The sequence below is a fragment of the Chelonia mydas genome, chromosome 8 (assembly GCF_015237465.2).
Source record: "Chelonia mydas isolate rCheMyd1 chromosome 8, rCheMyd1.pri.v2, whole genome shotgun sequence".
Lineage (NCBI taxonomy): Eukaryota > Metazoa > Chordata > Testudines > Cheloniidae > Chelonia > Chelonia mydas.
Window position 1 is genome coordinate 90,764,529 of NC_057854.1, and position 14,817 is coordinate 90,779,345.

The 14,817-nt window shown below is 43.6% G+C and overlaps 1 protein-coding gene across 3 annotated transcripts in view; it reads right to left on the minus strand.

Moving 5' to 3' along the window:
* Positions 1-9,360: 9,360 nt before the first annotated feature.
* The window catches only part of HOOK1 (hook microtubule tethering protein 1), a 65,186-nt gene continuing 59,729 nt past the window's right edge, over positions 9,361-14,817 (minus strand). For 2 of the 3 annotated variants that reach the window (XM_037907692.1, XM_007059046.4), the window contains exon 22: positions 9,361-13,317. In XM_037907692.1, coding sequence (XP_037763620.1) covers positions 13,150-13,317 — 168 coding nt within the window. In that variant the 3' untranslated portion in view covers positions 9,361-13,149. The remainder of the gene's footprint in view (positions 13,318-14,817) is intronic. The other variant, XR_005226588.2, reaches the window with a different exon arrangement.

Here is a 14,817-nt window from a genome sequence, read left to right on the forward strand (position 1 = left end):
TAGCACGCAGGCTTGCACACCCCAACTCCGGCAACCAAAAGAGCACGGAGTTCGTTCAGCAGCCTTGACCATGGAGTGTCAGGAATGAGGAAAAAAAATTAAAAACAAAAACAAAAAAAGCCCAGCTCGCCAGTGATGTGCTGCTGTTTTAATGAGCGCATCCTTCTAAAAAACGTCCACTTCAGTGCTAATGTACGTGACGTCACCTGGATAAAAGTCTCTCCTCCTTCCTCCACAAGTCCCACCCAGCCCATCCACTACCCCATCAAAACCTATCAAGTCTTTATGTATGGCCCTGCCTTGGGGTCAATACCTCTCAAGCCACAAGGCTCTTTCTTTCCCAGCACCTCATGGAAGCTCCTTGAAATGGGTCTCTTAGTGGCAGCTGTTCCTCAGCAGCAGAGGTCAGATTGGAGAACTGGTCTGAACTCAACATGATGACATTGAACACAAACGAGACGTACGTCATTTACGAAGGAAAAAAAATCAAACACACAACTACAAAATGGGGACTAACTTGCTAGACAGTAGAACTGTTTGAAAAGGATCTGGGGGTTATAGGAGAGCACAAATTGAATAGGAGTCAACAATATGATGCAGGTGCAAAAAAGGCGAATATCATTCTGGAGTGTATTAACAGGAGTGTCGTATGTAAGACGTGGGAGCACAGCTGTCAACTTTCACGTGGTAAATAAGCACCCCCGACTTTCACAATAAGCCAAAAATAAAGCTAATCCTATTTCAAAACAAGGCCAAAACAAGCCAATCCCTAAGAACCCCAACAAGCTATGTGACTAGATCTCCCCCACCCCTGGCATGCAGTCTGGGATGGTGGTGGGCCCGCTGTGCACCCCTGACTCTCTCCCCTGCTTGCCAGGAGCTGATCAAAAAAAAGAAGCCACAAGCTACAACAAGCAAGAAGCTACAAGCCAGAAACTAGCCAACAGCAACTCACAAGCTAATTAAGCCAAAAACAAGCCAAATTTCTGTGGGTTTTTTTGTGGGGTTTATTTTTTGCAGGTTTGGCATGTCTGCATGGGGGGTAACTGCCCCTCTCTGCTCAGCACTGGTGAGGCCTCCGCTGGAGTACTGTCCCCAGACCTGGGCACCACACCTTAGAAAAGATGTGGCCAAATGGGAGAGACGGTCCAGAGGCGAGCAACAAAAATGATTTATTTCAGAGTAGCAGCCGTGTTAATCTGTATTCGCAAAAAGAAAAAGAGTACTTGTGGCACCTTAGAGACTAACCAATTTATTTGCGCATAAGCTTTCGTGAGCTACAGCTCACTTCATCGGATGCATTCAGTGGAAAACACAGTGAGGAGATTTATATACACAGAGAATCTGAAAAAATGGGTGTTATCATATACACTGTAAGGAGAGTGATCACTTAAGATGAGCTATTACCAGCAGGAGAGCTGGGGAGGGATAATCAAGGTGGGCCATTTACAGCAGTTAACAAGAACGTCTGAGGAACAGTGGGGCGGGGGGTCGGGGGGGGGGGAATAAACATGGGGAAATGATTTAGCAACCTTGACATGGGAGGCAAGATTTAAAAAGCTGGGCCTGTGATTTTTGAGAAAAGACAGAGGGGCAGACCTGATAATAGTCTTCAAATATGTTTAGGGCTGTTATAAAGAGGCTGGTAATCAATTGTTCTCCATGTCCACTGAAAGCAGGACAAGATGTAATGGGTTTAATCTGTAGCAAGGGAGATTTAGGTTAGATATTAGGAAAAAACCTGTCTAACTATAAGGGCAGTTAAGAGGTGGAATATACATCAAAAAGAGACTGTGGAATCCCATCACTGGAGGTATTTAAGAACAGGTTGGACAAACACCTGTCAGGGATGGTCTAGATATACCTGGTGCTGCCAGAGTGCAGGGGGCTGGACTCGATGATTCCAGCTGTACATTTCTATGATTCGGTCCTGCTGGGAGGGGGCTAGCCCTGCAGCCTCCAGACATGATCAACTGAGTGACTAGCATGCTCCAACAGTGGGCTGGGTGGCTGCTTGAAATATGGGGCAGGAGGGTTATTATGCTTCTAGAACCTGTAGAGCCTCTTCGGGAGCTGCTAAAAGCCTGTGGTTCCATGTCCTCTTCTGGACACTTGCTGCTCTTCACTGGCTTCCCAGAACCATGATAATGGAGCTTCAGCCCCTGAAACCCCTTTCAAACAGGGGCTCTACAGAAGAGGCTGAGGCTGTATAAGTTACCCTTAGGTTGTTGGGCTTGGTTTGCGGGGATTGAGGAAGACAAAAAGCAGATGACACCCATTCTCTCTCTCTCTCTCATACACACCCCTTGCAACATTTTGCGAGCGCTTCACAGACTGGGAGGTGGAATGGTGTCACATGGCAGCCATACTCCAGCATGTGCAATGAGCCATTTGCTGCTACATTTCAATGACCTGCCCCTTGAGCTTTGGACGCAGTTCATGTTTTATGGCAGCTGGAAGCTGCCACTCAAGCGCTTGCCAAGTCACTCTGCTCCCGCGCCAGGGACTGCCTCTACAGTGCGCCTATTGTCCTAGCTGAGGCAAATAGAAACCGGAACGCTATTCTCAGCCTCTCCCCACTAGCTGCATTGCTGCCCCAGATTGCTAGACAGCCATAGCGAGCGTGCCCTCACACTAAGCAGCATGTGTCATACACCATGATTCCAGGAGCTGCTTAGGCACCTGCAAACTGTAGGTTTCTCGCAGCTAATGCGGGGTGGAGGGGGGGAGACCAAAAACTGTAACACAAAGCGGGGGAGGGCTCAGCTCAAAGAGTTTGAAAACTGCCCAGGGTGCGGGGTAGCTAGGGGCTGTGGGCAGGGGACGCAGGGACCGTTCAGGGCCAGGCATGCCGTAGCCAGCGGCTGTGTACAGGGAGGGATGTAGCTCAGATACTGGCAGGTAGTAGCTGCGGGTTGTGTGCTGGGAGGGATGTAGCTCAGGGTGCAGAGAGGGGTGTAGAGAAAGGGGTAGCTAGGGGCTGTGTGCAGGCAGGGAGTAGCTAGGGGCTATGTGTTGACGGGGCGGCAGCTCAGGGTGTGCAGGCAGGCAGGGATAGCTAAGGGGGGTGTGCTGGGAGGTTGTGTTTCATACCACATTTGGGTGAAGGTTGCCCCAGGACAGGGATGGTGCCGCTCTGCCTCCCCACCCCCACCCCACTGCCACCATGCTGCCCCTCCCCACCAAGTTGATTGGGAGTGGGGCCCCCCCACCCCCTGCCCATCATGTAATCAGGCAGGCAGTATGCACCCCTTGCCCCAGCACCTGTCCAGTGAAGTTGCCTCCACTGTGCCAACTATGGACTGAGTGCCCGGCCGGCCCTGCAACAGCAGCACCCCTGGACCCTCGGCCACAGCTCCTTCATACACCCTAGCTCCACCCCTCCAAGCACACAGCCCCTACCTACACCGTGAGCGACACCCTGCCTGCACACAGCCCCTAGCTACCACCCTGCCTGCAACCTGCGCTACACCCCTGTCTGCACCCTGAGCTTCACCCCTCCTGGTGCACAGATCCTTGTTACCCCCTCACCTTCACCCTGAGATACACCACTCCCAGCACGCAGCCCCAGCTATCACCTGCCACCACCCTGTGCTGCCCCTCTCTCTGCACATAGCCCCTAGCTACGCCTGCCTGCCCCCTAAACTACATCCCTCTTTGTACCCAGAGCTACACCACTCCCCGCACACAGGCTCTAGCTACCCGCTACCTGCACCCTGAGCTGCAGCCCCTCGCTAGGGTTGGCAGGCAGCCAGTTTTCGAGCAGAACACGCAGCCAAAAAGGGACCCTGGCAGCTCCGGTCAGCACCGCTGACTGCCATTAGAAGTCCGGTTGGCGGCACAGTGGGACCAAGGCAGGCTCCCTGCCTGCCCTGCTCTGCACAGCTCACTGGAAACAGCCAGCATGTCCAGTCCCTAAGCACAGGGTGGTCAGGGAAGCTCAGCGTGCTGCCCCCTCATCCCCTGTGCCAGCTCCGCAGCTCCCATCGGCCGGGAACCACAGCCAATAGGAACTACCAGGGCGGCACCTGTGGGCACGGGCAGCATGCACCATGTAGAGTCGCCTGGCTGTGGCTCAGCCTACAGCCTGGACATGCCAGCTGCTTCTGGGAGCAGTGCGGAGCCAGGGTAGGCAGGGAGCACCCTGAAACCCCTCCCCCATGTCCTGCCTCTTGTGCCCTAACTCCCTCTCAGACCCCACACCCCAGCCCTGAACACCCTCTTGGAGCCTGAACCCCTCATTTCTGGCCCCACCTCGGAGTCTACACCCCCAGATGGAGCCCTCCCCTAGGTAGGTGTCAGTAACAGGCACACTAAAGCCCAAACACTTTGTTACTGTGTAAAGATATAGAGAAGGTACATGAAAGCGTTTTAGTTGGTAGCAGGGAGGTGGGCTAGCCCCACTCTCCTGACCAGTTGTTTTTAGGTAGCTGCATTCTGCCTCTCTCAAATACCCCTGCATTAAACAGGCCTAATGTAGTTTATTTTTTTAAAACTTTTTGGGGGTCACGTATATGGTAAATAGCTGTTGTGTTTTAGCCCAGTATTTTAAAAGCAGCTAACTTAATTCCGGTCAAACACATTATACGTATGTATTTAGCATTTGTTACACTACTGTATATAATAGCTGGCATGCTATCAACAGCTATACTTAAGACTACCTCAGAACTTCCATCATTAAACCCATTTCTCAGCGGCATAACTTTCGGACTCTTTCATTTTTGAGGCTGCAATTTTCTGGGCCCGCTCTCAGTCAAAGTGCGAATGTTTTCACTTTATTTTGTGTACAGGGTGGGTTCCCCCTCCCCACAATGCTGTGGATGTGAGAGTGAGGGCAAGGTGTGGAAATGATTTTTTGGTCTAACCTTGAAATGTCTGGGGACTAGAAAGTTGCACTTTAGTAGGGAGAGAATCCTTAAGGAGGTGCTTTCCAGGATCCTGGTGATTGGGCTGATTTAGGTTGTTTGAAATCATATCAGGGGTATAAATTTTAACAGCAGCTATTTCCATTTTAAAGCAAAGATGGCTTTAAAAAAAGATACTGGAATCCTGGATAGGTCCAGTGGCTGCTGCTCACTGATCTGTATACAGTCACTGTGTAGTGAGGGAGGGAGTCATCGATTGCTGCTCAGTATACCAGTCCAGCTCTTTTAGTTTTCTTTAATGTATACAAGGGTTGGGATGCAACAAAAACAAGCAAGACATTGAGCCATCATGCACACTCTTCTCAGGTCCATCCTTTCTGTTCAGCTTATTTGTCTGCGTCATCTTTTCTGTTAACAGTGTTCATTGAGAGGACTCAATTTCAGCCATCTTTTAAAAGAAATGTGTTCTAAAGAGGGATTTGAATAAGTAATACCACCTAACCCTGAAAATGCTTTTTATCCCACGATCTCAGTGCTTTGCAAAGGGTGGATAAGGATCCTTATTCCCATTTCACAGAGGACACAGACACAGAGTTGAATCCCTTGCAAACAGAGTCAGCTGTCAGAATGGAGAACAGAAACCACAGCTATGACTATTCAGCAGTTACCACTGGTACACACTACCCCTTGGAGGAAAAGTGGTCAATATCAGCAGGCTCTACCCAAAAAAGGGGCTGCAGGGAAGAAGCCAAGAAATTAGAGTGGGTGAAATACATGATGGGGAAGAACAGTTACTTACTCTAGTAACTGTGGTTCTTTGAGATATGTTGTCCATGTATGTTCCACTTCTGGTGGTGTGTATGCATCCCATACACGAGATCAAATTCTTTTGAAAAGCAGTATCCCTTGGGGCTGCACTTGTGCCCTGCCTGCCCTCTGTGTTCCACAGCCAAGTGCATAAAGGGCAGAGCAGCTGCCATTGCTGGACAGTGTTGGATGATATAGGGTGCCATAGCTGAGGGGAAGGAAGGTGGGTTGTGGAATACATGTGGACAACATATCTCAATGAACAACAGTTACGGCAGAGCAAGTAACTATTCTCTCTTTTTTGAGCAACTGTCCACTTGTATTCTACTCCTGGAGACCCACAAGCAGTGATTTCAGGTCCTGGAGGTGGTTACTCTAAGTCTTTTGAAACAATAACTGTAAAATAACTGCCAAAAGCGCACATTGGACCTGAAGTCCCCCCATCACGGAGTCACGTTGAGTGAAGGTGTGAACTGAAGTCCAGACAACTGCTCTACAAATCTCTGACACTGGAATGCCCCTTAGATAAGCTGCCGAGGCCGCTTGAGCTCTGGTGGGATAGGCCTTAATATGTGTATGTGGGTCCATCTATGCTCTTGTATGCAAGTTCTCCTGCAGTCTGAAACCCATTTCGACAGTCTTTGAGAGGATACAGACTGACTTTTCATTCTGGCAGCAGAGGCCAGAAATAGTCTAGGAGAATTTCTGAATGGTCTCATTCAAGACAAATAGTGGGTGAGAGTCCTGATAACATCCAAGGTTTGGAATTTGGCTTCCCCTTGGCTAGTATAAGGCTTGGGAAAAATAATTGGCAGGATGATCACTTGATTCAGGTGAAATCCAGAGACAGCTTTAGGTAAGAATTTTGAGTGAGGTCTTAATGTCACCTTGTCCTTATAAAATGCTGGATATAGGGGGCAGGGTCCTGCCATGAAGGCTTCAATCTCTCCTTTCTTAGGCACTAGGTCTATGTCTACACTACCACTTGCGTCAGCAAAACTTATGTCACTCAGGGGTGTGAATATTCCACCCTCACTGAGCAACAAATTATACCACCAGAAGCGCTAGTGTGCACAGCGTTATGTCGGTGTGAGACCTTCTGCAGGGGTGGGTTTTTTCATGCCAATGGGAGAATTCTTGATGTCTGATTTATGTCCATTTATTCTTTTAGGTAGAAACTGTCCAGTCTGACCAATGTACATGGCAGAGGGGCATTGCTGGCACATGATGGCATATATCACATTGGTAGACGTGCAGGTGAACGAGCCTCTGATAGTGTGGCTGATGTGATTAGGCCCTATGATGGTGTCCCCTGAATAGATATGTGGACACGGTTGGCAACGGGCTTTGTTGCAAGGATAGGTTCCTGGGTTAGTAGTTCTGTTGTGTGGTGTGTGGTTGCTGGTGTGTATTTGCTTCAGGTTGGGGTGCTGTCTGTAAGCAAGGACTGGCCTGTCTCCCAAGATCTGTGAGAGTGACGGGTCGTCCTTCAGGATAGGCTGTAGATCCTTGATGATGCGTTGGAGAAGTTTTAGTTGGGGGCTGAAGGTGATGGCTAGTGGCGTTCTGTTATTTTCTTTGTTGGGCCTGTCCTGTAGTAGGTGACTTCTGGGTACGCTTCTGGCTCTGTCAATCTGTTTCGTCACTTCAGCAGGTGGGTATTGCAGTTGTAAGAATGTTTGATAGAGATCTTGTAGGTGTTTGTCTCTGTCTGAGGGGTTGGAGCAAATGCGGTTGTATCGTAGAGCTTGACTGTAGACAATGGATCGTGGGGTATGGTCTGGATGAAAGCTGGAGGCATGTAGGTAGGAATAGCTCTCAGTATGTTTCCGGTATAGGGTGGTGTTTATGTGACCATCGCTTATTAGCACCATAGTGTCCGTTGCCAAATGTGTGCACATATCTATTCAGGGGACACCATCATAGGGCCTAATCACATCAGCCACACCATCAGAGGCTCGCTCATCTACCAATGTGATATATGCCATCATGTGCCAGCAATGCCCCTCTGCCATGTACATTGGTCAAACTGGACAATCTCTAGGTAAAAGAATAAATAGAGACAAATCAAACAAACATTCAAAAACCAGTTGGAGAACACTTCAATCTCTCTGGTCACTCGATTACACACCTAAAAGTTGCAATTCTTCAACAAAAAAACTTCAGAAACAGACTCCAACGAGAGACTGCTGAATTGGAATTAATTTGCAAACTGGATACAATTAACTTAAGCTTGAATAGAGACTGGGAGTGGATAGGTCATTACACAAAGTAAAACTATTTCCCCATGTTTATTCCCCACCCCCACCCCACTGTTCCTCAGACGTTCTTGTCAACTGCTGGAAATGGCCCACCTTGATTATCACTACAAAAGGTTCCCCCCCACCACCACCCCGCTCTCCTGCTAGTAATAGCTCACCTTAAGTGATCACTCTCTTTACAGTGTGTATGGTAACACCCATTGTTTCATGTTCTCTGTGTATATAAATCTCCCCCCTGTATTTTCCATTGCATGCATCCGATAAAGTGAGCTGTAGCTCACGAAAGCTTATGCTCAAATAAATTGGTTAGTCTCTAAGGTGCCACAAGTACTCTTTTTCTTTTTGCGAATACAGACTAACATGGCTGCTACTCTGAAACCTTCATTTTTTATCACTCTGAGCAGTGCTCTCCCCTCCCTCTCTCCTCAGAAGATTGCACTGAGAAAGGTTTGGGAGCTCTTGACAATTTCATAATCAACATGTAAAGTCTGGAGCTTGGGGTGGTCCTGGGGCTAACAGGAGCAGTAGCAGACACAATCTGGTCCAGTTTCCTCTTCATCTGGCACAGAAGATGCACTCACAGATCCTTCCACAAGGAAAAGTGGTTTTTTGGAAGGATTCCCTCACATTTTGTGTCCTTTTTAAAAAAAGGCAATAAACTGAGCACTTAAGTGGCTATATATACTTTACTGAGGCAGAAGCAGCATTTTGAGTCTCTATCATTAATATGAACAGCTGCCTTGCAGGAGGGACAGAGTCTAAATCCACAGGATTTAAATTGCCCTGTTTTGGGGATTGGGGGGTCCAATACCCATGCACTCCTGAAGCTGGAGATCTTGTCTTTTTATTTTTAATTTGCCAACACACAAAGAAACAAGGAATACCATACTAAGGAATGCTAAACTCAAAACTAGAGAACACTTGCAGAAAGACGTGGATGCTGAAAGGGTTCCGTCTCACTGCCACCGGGAGGCAAGAAGGAAATGATGGGCAGTTGTGGCCACTCTGCCCTTTATATCCTTGGCTACAAAACACCAGAGGGCATGTGGGGTGTAGGTGCAGTCCCCAATGGACAATATAATCCAATCTCACGTGCATGAGGTACATGTGCACTGCTAAAAGTGGAATACAAATGGACAATCACTTGAAGAAAAGTTAGTAATGTAGCTTGAATGGAAACAAGAGCAGAAAGGTAGGAGGAATTAAGTTATGCAGGACTTTGATGGCAAGAGCGAGGAGCTCGAGGTTGATTTAAACAAATCTATAGCTTGTAAACTACAAACATTTTAAGCACAGTAATTATGACAGAACTCAAAGGTGCCGATCAGGACACTGTACAAATTAAGGGATAGACATGGCTCCTATCACAAAGAGTTTACGGTATAAGGACTACTAAATGCAGTACTTAAAATAAAGAGACCACTGAATTCATTTTAAAAATCTTTATGTGAATATAAGAATATTTTCCAGAGAAAGAATAAAACCAGAGTTTAAAAATTAGTGCAATTTTTTCCCCAGTTCTATGTGATAACACAGTTTTTACATTTGTTTTAAAAACAGAAGATTTAGACATTGATACAGAAACCTCAAACCTGGTCGGACAAGTGGAAAGAAAAGTAAAAGATTTGGGAAAGTTACTTTATCATTCACCATTAACTAAGTAGCATTTGGGTTTTTTTTTTAAAAAAATTCCTAATCTATGACTGCTTAAAACATTAGTATTGCTTTTACTACTTGTCACAAAGTAAATGCTTATAATAGAAAACAGAATACTTTTGCATATTTCTTGTTAAGAAAAAATATTGGGTGAAATTTTCATTAATTTCACTGAATGTATCTTAATCTCTTAAAACACAGGTGTGTTAAAGCTGCCTGATACACCTAGGAATGACAGAAATCTACTAATCCAAAATTAGGATTATTAATGGAAACCACCCGAAAAACCATATTTCAACCAAAGGGGCAGAGTTAATCCCATACAAATATCTTACTACAAATTAAATTAAATTAAATGGTCTCACACCAGGTAGACTCTCTATCCCCAAAACCATCCATGAAACAATGCTCTAGTAATTTACAATGTAGGGTGCAAAGGGCATTTTCTCTTTCATCATTGGATCTATATTACCAGCTTTATTAGAAAGTTACTTCTTTCCAACTTTATTAGCTGTACTGGAGAAATACAGCAGGAGTCAATTATCTCACTTAATAATATGTGTGCATTTACAGCTGTGACATCTGGACACAATATAAATTAGATTTATCACAAGATGGCAAATAGCCCTAGTCTCTGGATCACCCCAATTGTCCACACTAAGTAAATCTGTGACACAATACCAATTGTACATAGCTCAGTAATTTGTAGCTAAATAATTCACCACTTTTCTAAAGAGCGTGCCATCAATAAAGATGCTCAAAACATGCTCAATATAAAGGTTAATCCTACTGCATCTTTTATTATACCACCTTAAAACAAGAGGAAATGAATAGTGCATTAATGGCTCGTGATCCAATACTGAGGTCTGTTGATCAATTCCTCACTCGCAGGTAGAGGTCCAAATTTAAGCAGACCTGTGAAAATAGTTCTTCTATAACTTCTGACTAGCCCTGAATAGATGCTAAAGAAGTGACATACTGCTTTACCAGTTCCAATAATTGTAAGTAAAATTTCAGCTGACAGCTAAATACATAGTGATGGCCATCCCATAAATCCCTCATACAGATAATCTTCCCTGAAAATCCAAGTTGTCCTTGAGTAACCACTAAAATGTTTACTGCTACTTAGCTGACATAGCCTCAGCGAAGTAAAAGGGATCATATTCCTTATTCAGGTTCTTTGGAATTGGTGTCTGCAGTTTTGAGAAGGGTTGGTGAAAGGGTTCTGTTCCTACTAGCATCTGATTTCTGATATTGACACTGCACCACTAATGTGATAAACATGACGGAATCCATTAGGACTATATTCTAGATGAGTGCTTTCAAAAGGAAGCTCAAGACTTACCATGTTTGTGAAATCGCATTTAGAGGGAAAAACACCTATTCAATGCTATTCGTGATTGTTCTGTTCCACATTTGACAAAGAACATACTAAAATACTAAACTTTTTAAACATAAGAGTCATGCTAAGACATCTGCAAAAGTTGCCTCCCCAGCCACCCACCCACCCACTTTTAATATTAGTAGGCAATCAAAGCTTAGAAACATACGAAAACACAATCCAGCAATATCAATGCATCAGTAAGAGACATCAACAAAAGCACAGAATTCTGCAGGACAGAACTTGAAAGACAAAATAATAATTCATTTAGAACATTTATTACAAATAAGTGTAGTATATGGTTAGATTTCAGCTTTCTCTATTGATAAACATTTTAGGAGGAAATCAAATTGAATGCCGATATTTATAATACTGTAAAGAGAGCAAAACACTTTTTAAAGAAACAAACTCAACAAGTGGACAGACTTTTCCTGTGGAATCATGCAGGAGGTCAAGTTCCAGAACTATCAGGACCTTCGGGCAGCAAGAGATCAAAAGATAAACCTTTTTTAGAGGGCTTGTGAAGTATCTAATGAAATGCAAAGCTACTCAAAATTCATATTTCATTACAAACTCAAAAAGACCTATTTTTGAATTTTGCAAGCAAAACTGAGTCCAGCTTTCAAATAAATATGGCTTTAATATTGAAAAGATACACGCATTCTTTTAATCCAAGCACGTGATTGTGTTTACTATACTGGGCTACAGATAGGTATGGTAGCCTCACATCTTTACCTTAGTTTGCTAGATTAGGTTTCTTTTAAATCTGTTGAGATTTTATTCACTGTGTTATTTTACTATTGATGTGACAAAACTGGTCTAGTCAGTTTATAAAGATCATGGAAAATTCAAGTCTTTTTTAAACGTGCTTTTTGATGTGAAAATAGCCATTTTTGTAAACAAATGTCAACTGAAGTGTTGTATAGTTAGGTGTGAAACAAATTTTTATTAAAGCTACTCTTAAAATGATCTAATAAACGGGTTTAAGGAAAGAGTGTCTAGACATCTGGATATAATCCTTAAATTATCCAAAAGTACAAAGTTTCGTTTAGAAGTCATAAAATACATATAGTACTTAATCTGCAACATCCCAAATTACAATTAATAAATTTCACACCAATCCATCTAGCTATGTTCATCTTCCGAGGTCTGGAATACCGGATGTCTTGTACCCTTATCTTTTCCATGCCAAACAATCGTTACTAACCATGCACAATGATATCTCCACTAGCCTGTCTGCTTGATGTGATTAGTTCACAGTAATTAAATAAAATATATAAAAACCTGAGGAATGAGAAAGAGTGATTTCTATGCGCAAAGCTGTCTAAGTGAACTGAATAAATATTAGGGATTTCCCCTCTCCCAAAGACTGTAATAAAAATTATATAATACAACTACATTTTAAAAGGGTTTTTTTTAAAAACATTATTGACTACTACATTAAATTCAAACCAACAGACTTTTTGGCTTTAGTGAATTCAGCACCTTAAAGACAGATTTTCCTTAAGAAGTATACACACAAATTTAAACAAACAAATTAAGTAGTTACCATTTTAAGTAGACTGAAACTTTCTGCCTCTTGATTGAGATAGTGATATATCTTCTGTCTTAAAAGTTAAGTCCTGAAGTCACTAAACAGTTTTGGAATGCCAAAATTCTCTTGATTCACAAATGCATCATTTTAAAACTATTGACTCTTCTAGCCAAAGGACTGATTTTTCTTTATGTTATAAAGAACCCAGTAAATATACCTAGTGTTATCAATTTTCTGATGTTTTCCATAAAATTGTTCTGTTAAAAAAAAAAGTCAATTCCAGACTAAAAATATTAAATATAATATATATTGTCAATTTTTTGTATTTATGTACAATATATTACGAAAACAAATATAAATCTTTAAAGCTGTGCTTGTAAACACATACTTCAGTTATTCAAATCTACTTCCATCTAAGTGCTGCTTTTTAGAAAAGGTCGCTGGGTGCAACAGTCTTTAGTAGACTACGTGTGCTGATGATTTTTAGAAACCATTCACCAAATTAATTTACCATTGTGTATTCAATCAGTGTTGATGTTAAAATAGCTGAAGCCTAGCATCACAACCTCTTCCTTGGCCAGGTAGTTACAATGGAAGCCACAAAATATTTTAAGGACACTTTAGTGTAAACATTTCCTTTGTGGTTTAATCCGATGTTGCATTAGGTACTGTAATAGAGAGATTCCGCCTGGCGTTGGTGACATATCGTTGCTGTGCTAGGAAAGAGCGTCCAGGAGGGCACGACTCAGGGTCTTTGCAGGCACTGCTAGCCACCAGTCTGGATTCCATACCAAGCTTCTGGAATGCCAGGCTCTGGGAAGAAATAAAATAAGTGAATGAGATATCTTTTTCACATCATCAAAAGCAGCAGAAGTTTTGAATTGCATGTCCCAGTCCCTTTTCCCAATCCTTCCCCCATCCCTGGCTTTCAGTCAAATTTCTTTCCCCTCACCACTCCCAGTCTTCTTGTCCCAATCTACTCCTTTCCTTTCCCTAGCCACATGGAAGAACTGTGAGGGTCTTGAGCATGCTCAATGAGGACAGAATCTTTAGAGTTCAGAGATTTTAGCTGCTGAAGTCTTCTCTATGAGTACGTGGGAACTGAAACATTTCAAAGGCTTATAACTTAACCAAATTTGAGTGCATTTTCACGGAAACAGCAAAAGGCATATTCCTTAACGCAAAGGCCAGCCCTGTGCCAAAGTTCAAGATCCTACTCCAAAGTATGGGCGTACTAGAGCTTCTGAGAGGAAAAAAGTCAGATTTTTTTTTTTTGGGGTAAACATTGCAAAACAGAATAATAGAAATGTAGGGCTGGAAAGGACCTTGAGAAGTTAATTATCAAGTTGAGCCCCCTGCGCTGAGGCAGGACCGACAATACCTAGACCATCCCTCACTGGTGTTTGTTCAACCTGTTCTTAAAAACCTCCAATGATGGGGATTCCACAACCTCCTTTGGAAGCCTACTCCAGTGTGTAACTACCCTTACAGTTAGATAGTTTTTTTTCCTAATATCTAACCTAAATCTCCCTTGCTGCAGATTAAGCCATTTAGGTTGGATATTAGGAAAAACTTTTTCACTAGGAGGGTGGTGAAACACTGGAACGTGTTACCTAGGGAGGTGGTAGAATCTCCTTCCTTAGAAATTTTTAAGGTCAGGCTTGACAAAGTCCTGGCTGGGATGATTTAATTGGGGATTGGTCCTGCTTTGAGCAGGGGGTTGGACTAGATGACCTCCTGAGGTCCCTTCCAACCCTGATATTCTATTCTATAAGCCCACTACTTCTTGTCCTGCCTTCAGTGGACATGGAAAACAATTGATCGCCATCCTCTTTACAACAGCCCTAAACATATCTGAAGACTTATCAGGTCCTCCTTCAGTCATCTTTTCTCAAGACTAACATGCCCAGCTTTTTTAACCTTTCTTCACAGATCAGGTTTTCTAAACTTTTTATCATCTTTTGTTGCTCTCCTGTGGACTCTCTCCAATTTGTCCACATCTTGCCTGAAGTGTGGTGCCCAGAACTGGACACAGTATTACTGCTGTGGCCTTACCAGTGCCAAATAGAAAGGGACAATTATCTCCAACATCTTACATATGACACTCTGGTTAATACACTTCAGAAAGTTATTAGCACTTCAGATTGATATTTTGCAACTGCATTGCACTGTTGACTCCTATTCAATTTGCGATCCACTGTAACACTCATATTTTTCAGTAGTTCTACTGCCTAGCAAGTTATTCTGCATTTTGTAGTTGTGCATTTGATTTTTCCTCCTGAAGTGTAGTTCTTTGCACTTGTCTTTACTGAA